Genomic DNA, 7,688 nt, shown 5'->3' on the forward strand with positions numbered 1-7,688 from the left:
ACAAAGATAAAACCAATATATTCAGATTTATTTAACCACATACATACATATACTGTACAGTTCAATGTAAAAAGAGACTGTTGAATCGGTAAAGTTTCATTTGGTCCAACAGATGGTCGTTACATGATACACGTCCCGTCTTTCAGGTATTTCATGGACTCCATCTGCTGCGTCATTGCCAGAACTTCATGAAATCCTGTGCTGAGTCCAGACATGTGCTGGAAGTACGCCTCCTTCTCCACCTGGACCGACAGATTATTCACCCCGGCGTCTTTCAAAATTGCCGTCACCTACGAATCAGGGGGAACCACACAGACCAATCAGAACGGTCAATGACCCTAAAGCAAAATGTCACAGCGATCTGCCCGGGGATTCATCTTCAAGGGAGCATGAATATAAAATGACTCATCAATTATTCTCCAAATAACAAACACGGATCTCGGATCAAGCTGTTGTCAGCTGGTATGATGATGTTAAGCCCTCAGGTATGGAGTCTGCAGTGAAACAGCAGCATGACTCTCGATTCTACTGTTTCTACTGACCTGCTGTACGATCCTCTGCTCCACCACATCTGCCATGATCTGGAGGTGGATGGTCCCTGCGACCATGTTGGCTGAATGCCTCCAGAAATGAGAGTCTCTGTACGACAACACTCCTTCGATCTTCTCAATCTGAAATAACACTCAGTAAAATTAACACCAGGGCAACACTGGCCTCTGTTTTTCAATTGGAGAATTTATAAAATTTTGCGTTCTCTTGCTAATTCCTCAAGATTACAACCCTATTTTTAAGTGGAATAGAAAACAGATTTGCCCAAACGTCTCCATACTTTGATGGGCAGTAAAACCACCATCTGTTAGAGAAAACTGCAGTAACTACTTTGTCCTCATCACATGCGACTCCTCACCTTTTCCAGCGCACTGTTCAGGTCCTTTTCATTTTCTTGAGGTATTCGTAGAAGAAGAACCTCGCAGGCGTCCTTCATCAGAGGGATGACGCTGAGAAAAATGAGCGTGGCGATGAAGAGCGAGCAAATAGGGTCAGCGATCAGCCAGCCGAACTGACGGATGAGGATGGTGGAGATGATCACGCCGACGCTGCCCAACGTGTCAGCCAGGACATGGAGGAAAACACCTGGAAGGAAAAAAACATGAGAATTTTATTAGGTTATAACTTCTTTCCACAAAGCGCTTTAAGTTTATCAACAGAAACACACACCTCTCATGTTAGCGTTCATGCCTCCGCCCCCGGAGCCATGAGAGGGCCCGTGTCCGCCGTGCCCATGACTGCTGTGCCCGTGTCCGCTATGTCCGTGCCCTCCGTGAGAGTGGCCGTGACCTCCGTGGCTGTGCTCGCTGTGGGAGTGGCCGTGGTGCGAGTCGCGGTGGTCATTTGAAGAGCAGCTTTTGCCGCCGTGGGCGTGAGCGTGAGCGTGACTGAAGGCGCAGATACCCACCAGGTTGACCAGTAAGCCTCCGACAGACACCGGCTGCAGGAGACAAAAAACGGCACGCAGAGTTCAGACTGATTCGATAAAAGACCATCAATAAGTGATGGCAGAGAGATGTTTGAAATATAAATATCTGGGGAGGAGTATTAGTAATAGCAGATACTTGAAAATGAAATGAAAAGGTAAAGACATGATCAGGACACACCAGGACACGGCAAATAACTGTTACTAAAGTTGGACAGGTTGGAGCAAACCTGTCCAACTTTAGTGGCCTTTACATTAAGTGGTAGATGCAGTTTACTCACAGTCAGCATGTCTGTGTTTATATTAGGGGGATCCAACACACGGGTAACCGACTCAACAAAGACAAAGAAAGCGATGACCATCAGGAACAGGCCATTGATAAATCCAGAAAGTATTTCCACACGACCGTACCTGAAAAAAACAAGAGTCAAATTTAACATCCGACTGAATTTTAAATGATTTACATTTTTTTTTAATACATACATAAATAAACACATTTAAAAATTAAAAATAAATAAATAGACAAATAAATAAATAACAAATGCAAATATAAATAAATTAACAAGAAACAAATACATAAAATAATAAAAAGGAAAATTAAACAGAGGAATAAATAAATATGGGATTTAATACAAATAAATAAATAATCCTAAAATGTATATTGCATTTTATCAATTAATTAATGGCTACATTTATTTAAATATTATTTTTGCTCAATTTAATGACATATCTATTTATTTATTGAGTCATTTATTCATTTATTGCCCTCCATACTTTCCACATGTTTTTGTGGACATTACCCATAGGAAAAGATCCTTGTAGCTTTCCAGCGACTCATGAGGGCAGCAAACAAGCCCAGGACTAAAGCCGAGCAGTCAAACAGCATGTGGAAGCCGTCAGAGATCAGTCCCAGACTGTTGGTCCAAACGCCATAAAACAGCTCCACGAAGGTGAATGCCTGAAACATGCAGAGCAACAAACCTCTAAATAACAAAAGAGAAGTCAGTGATTTAAAAAGCTACTTTCACCTGATGGCCAGTTGTGAGTTTTCTCTTCCTGACACTGTACGTACCAGGTTAAGACACAGGAAGTAGAAGATCTGTCTGGAGTCGTATTCCTCCAGGATCTGTTTGAGGGAATCTTTGATGAACCGTGGGAGGGACTGCGACGTGTGCTGCAGGGCGTCACCCATGAAGTTGTACAGAGGAGTCCCTTCAGGGGAGTAACCCACCAGGGTGCCCTTCTGACCTTTTCTTGACGGAGACGAGAGAATACTGGAGGCTGCAGGGAGAGATGAGGGAGGAGAACAGATACACATTTAACTTAATAATATGGACAGAAAACACCAGGAGTTTAAGCTTTTCAGTGAAAATGGTGAAATACAGAAACATCCATAAGTGCTTTGCCAGTGCTGCTTGGGATGTACACCCAAGAAGTGGGACGATCTGAGGTAGGTTTTAAATGATGACGACTACATGATGATTACAATTTCAACTCAGTTCTATCTGCGGCTGTTACTTACAAATGATGAAGAAGATGGCGCTGACCAGCACTCCTCCAGAGAGCACGTGCTCTGTGCTGACCTCCTGGGGCGGTTTGCTCATGGAGCGCAGCTGGTCGGTCAGCGGGTGAGTCCAGAAGTTGGCTAGAAGCAGGGCGCTGAGGAAGAGGGTGATGGCGCCGTAGCGGGCGCACCTTGGCGCCTCCATCTTCTGGTTGCAGATGGCCTCGACGTAAAACTCCAGGATCATTACAGAGAGGATGATCATCCCGAACGGCAGGATGAGGGCCGACCATGATTCTACTTTACTCTGGAGACGGAGTGAAAAAACAGTCAGTGAGGAGGTCAAATAAATGACCATCTGAGTGACATAGATGAAGACAAAAATGAAGACTTCACTCATCTGACCGTAAACAGACGTAGTTTCAGTTCACAGTATGAAGACATGGAACTAAAGAAGATACATATACAGTAGGCTTCCTGTTTATATGGTCATATATGCAGTACAGTCCAAGTAATTTAAGAAATCGTTCTATGTTTGAATAAGGTGGTGAACACAATTACAGAAACAGATAGCAATGGAAATTTAATTATCTAAAGAAAAATAACATCTCACTTTGTCTATGTAGTTTTCCAACTTGCATTTCTCCATTTTTTTTTACATGGTCTGTGGTGCACTTACTTCTGTGGTTGCTGAGAGCACTATGACCCAGGGCAGCAGCACCATAGACGATACCAGGTTGTCAAGAGCATAGAGGCGTTTCGCACCACCAATTTCTACAGACAGTTTCCTGGAGGCCGTGTGGAAGCCCACCTTCAGGCACAGGGAGGCCACCAGCAGCACTACACCTCCCTGACAGGAAGAACGGGAAGATAGAGGGAGGAAATTAATTTAGAAAGCGAAACACTTTGCTATACTTCTGTAGGCAGTAATAAACATTCAATTTACTCTGTGATACGGCATTTGCTTACTTTGTGATCTGCAACCCCTAAAAATGCAATGGCGGTGTAGAGGAAATGAGTGAGCGCGCTGTCATGATGTCCCTCAGCTGGTTAGAAGATGAGTCAAGGCAAACACAATACAAACAGAGAAATATGATAAGCACTAACACATCAGGTCAATAACAAGAAAAAACAGCTGTAACTGCTGCCCCTCATGTGGAGCGAAGGATACGGTGCTCGGCCATCTTCGCCATGAGATCGTCGTTGTCGAAGAGGAGGAGGCAGATCACAGCGATGATGAAGAGAGCAGCGCCTCTGGTCTGCACAAAGTCACAGACAAACCAACAGCTTATTACACACTTCTACCACAGTGATAACATGAGGAAGAATACACAGTCCAACACGGTCGCTTCATTTGGGGACAGGTTTCTGATTGTTGTGTGAACCTGTGGCCTCCTACCTTGGACGGCCCCCCTCCTGAGCTTGTGAACAGGACACCGAGGAGAGCAATGACCACCACATCACTGTGCTCAAAAAGCAACAATGTCCTGTAAAAGACGAGACCCCAATTTTCATCACACCATGACCACAACAGAGTCTGAACCTTTTTCAAAATGTTGTCCCCATTAGTCACTTAGATACAAAAACATTAAAGTTACCCTTTAACTGCTATGAAAAACACACTCTAACACACATTTATGTTGATATTTTACCTTAGAGGTCCACAGAGAGTCAGACCGAAGAAGCCCAGGAGGGATATGACACAGCTGAAAACAGCATGCTTTAGTAACTTTATCCACTACAAAGAAAACAGATTTTAAAAAGAAAACAGATGAATTATTATGGCAGGTTGACACCGTGGCTTTACAATGTCTTTAATGAAAAAGATGTCTTTTACTTTTATAAAGCTCAACCTTAACATTTCTTAAAACACTACAGACAACAGGTGGGTAAAAGATCAAACAAATATTTACAGTGTGTGCCAACACTGTTATGTCAAATGAAGTAGAAATGGCAGATGAAGTTAAGAGCAATAGAGAAACATCTTTTTCTTAAATGAAGCAAGGAAGAAATCCAACAAACCTGTCTTTTTGAGATGACTTTGCCAGAGGAGAAAGGCTTTTGAAAGAAAAGCAGAATAACGGCGCTCCTGAGAAACGAGAAGGATCACTGTCAGCATGTTGTCATCATCCATAAATACAAAAATCCTAAGTAATAATAATACACAATAACAAGTGCAAGTAATAAGCATAAGAGTACTTACCCTAATTTTAGTATAAAGATGAATTGGACAATGTGAACAACTTTGAGGATGTCGTAAGATTCAAAGATCCCAAGAGCTTTGAGGACCTTTGTGACAAACAGTAAAACTATGTATCTGGTTAACCTGAGGAGGAAAAGGACAAAGATAAATATATTAGTACTGGAGAGAAACAAACAACCATTCCATTAAAGCTTTTTTATTTGTATTATTTATTCATTATTATTTTTATTATTATATGTATGTAAGTATGTGTATGTGTATGTGTGTATATGTATGTATATGTATATATGTATGTATGTATATGTATATGTGTGTGTTTGTATGTAGGTATGTATTAATATATTTATTTATTTTTACTCTTATTATTATTATTATTATTACATGACTTATTTACGGATACTCTCGCTGTGTTGTATTCTCTACAATTTTAATTTCATGTATCCATGATTGAGAATCAGTTATGTCTTTTGTGGCCAGCTGTGGCTTTCTGTGTGTATGTTGTTGTCAGGTATGATTGATTGATTGATGTGTTGTTCAGAAAAACAAAAATTAACTTTCCCTGTATTATTGACAACTAATAAAAAAGACCTTTGAAAGAGAAAGGTTTTGCACACCCATTGAGCTTTTGCACATTACTTTAACCCTCTGAGACTCACAATAGACCCATTTTTGGCCATATATACACACTAAACAACTAATCAATTGATAGTATACTGAGATAATAATCATTAGTGCATTAATTTCAGCTGATAAACAAACTGTAACATGGATTACAGACAGTAATCTGCTGATTAAATGTCAACAAAATACAAACAAGCACAGTTCTATTGATTATTGACAACTAATAAAAAAGACCTTTGAAAGAGAAAGGTTTTGCACACCCATTGAGCTTTTTGCAAATTACTTTAACCCTCTGAGACTCACAATAGACCCAATTTTGGCCATATATACACACTAAACAACTAATCAATTGATAGTATACTGAGATAATAATCATTAGAAACTGTAACATGGGCTACAGACAGTGATCTGCTGATTAAATGTCAACAAAACACAAACAATAACTCCAGTTAGGATGAGATTAAAGTCAGATTAACAGCAGATACATACCTAGAATTGGGCACTTCCACCATGCCCAGCTTCCCTCCTGAGAGCATGTTGCTGCTGTATTTATCCTCCATCTTCAAGCACCTAAACACCCAGTATTTATGTCCCCAATATGCTAAACATCACTGTTACCTGAAGAGTTAAGATATAAACCACCCTAGAAAATGTACAGGTGAACAATATGACCACTCTCCTTCTGGCTGTTATTCATTCTGCGTCTTAAAGTTAACTGAATTTGTAAAACTAAAGTGTAAACAGGCTCAAACCTGCAGGCAGCCTGTTAGCTAGTTAAGGCTAGTTTTAACATATGTTATCTTCTAGCTTCGCCACGTGCTCTGAGTGTGATACACGACAACAAACACATGTAGTCGCTTAGTTAGAGGTAGATAATAAACAATATGAAGGCTGAGTTAAGCCACATTAACAGCTAGAGCCCGTAATGAAAGAAGAAAACACCCAGAGCAGCCAAAACCAAAGAGCCACAGCACTTCCGGACACGGTAAACAAAAGTCCACGTCACGTGTGTGTGTTGGTGACGTTGATGCTGCGCAGTCCGGTTCTGCGCAGGAGAGCCACGATTCTGATTTAAATACTTAGAATATTTACTTTAGTTTAATATTAACCCTTTGCTTGTTTTGTGTTTTATGTTACTTTTTTTTACTTACTTACTTACTTACTTTTTTCTTAATTTTTTTAGGTTTGTTTGTTTTTATTTATCCCTTTATTTCCTTTATGTATAATATATATATATATATATATATATATATATATGTAATATATATATAATATATGTATATAATAAATATATGTATTTTTTGCCTATGTGTTGATTTAATTGTTCTTTGTATTGTTTACAAATTTAGAATAAAGTTTATTGAAAAAAAACGACTTTACTATCTGATGATTAAAAAGAAAAAAGATTTTCCATAGTTAATCGCAATTTTTTTTCAATCATAAATTAATTGCACATTAATTATTGATTTTTAAGAGGTTAATCAAAAATTGTAAAAAAAAAAAAAAATACTTTAGTATCTCATAATTTTGTTTTAAATCAAAATTCAAATATATTGACTATCTAAAAATTATGATTTAGAATCTCATGATCTTTACTTAATCATATTTTATACTTTTGATGTACAAAGTCAACATTTCGACTTGTTATATTATGGTTATGACTTAACTTACAGAGAAGGTCCAGATTTTGATTTTAATTACGATTAATCACATGATTTTCCATAGTTAATCGCAATTTTTTTTTCAATCATAAATTAATTGCACATTAATTATTGATTTTTAAGAGGTTAATCAAAAATTGTAAAAAAAAAAAAAAATACTTTAGTATCTCATAATTTTGTTTTAAATCCAAATTTAAATATTTTGACCATCTCAAAATTATGATT

General features: G+C 38.7%; 1 protein-coding gene across 1 annotated transcript; it reads right to left on the reverse strand.

Annotated features, from left to right (window-relative positions):
* Positions 1–7: 7 nt before the first annotated feature.
* On the reverse strand, positions 8–6,789 carry slc30a5 (solute carrier family 30 member 5). The gene is made up of 16 exons (XM_074617188.1): positions 6,292–6,789; positions 5,182–5,304; positions 5,001–5,067; positions 4,631–4,716; positions 4,378–4,465; positions 4,150–4,237; positions 3,948–4,024; positions 3,658–3,828; positions 2,997–3,285; positions 2,547–2,755; positions 2,275–2,432; positions 1,756–1,885; positions 1,219–1,489; positions 908–1,134; positions 543–671; positions 8–290 (listed from the first exon to the last, which is right to left on the reverse strand). Exons 1-16 carry the CDS (start codon positions 6,360–6,362, stop codon positions 120–122), a joined length of 2,355 nt encoding a protein of 784 aa, XP_074473289.1. The 5' UTR covers positions 6,363–6,789; the 3' UTR covers positions 8–119.
* Between the last annotated feature and the right edge of the window lie 899 nt (positions 6,790–7,688).

The sequence above is a fragment of the Sebastes fasciatus genome, chromosome 19, assembly GCF_043250625.1.
Source record: "Sebastes fasciatus isolate fSebFas1 chromosome 19, fSebFas1.pri, whole genome shotgun sequence".
Classification (NCBI taxonomy): Eukaryota; Metazoa; Chordata; class Actinopteri; order Perciformes; family Sebastidae; genus Sebastes; species Sebastes fasciatus.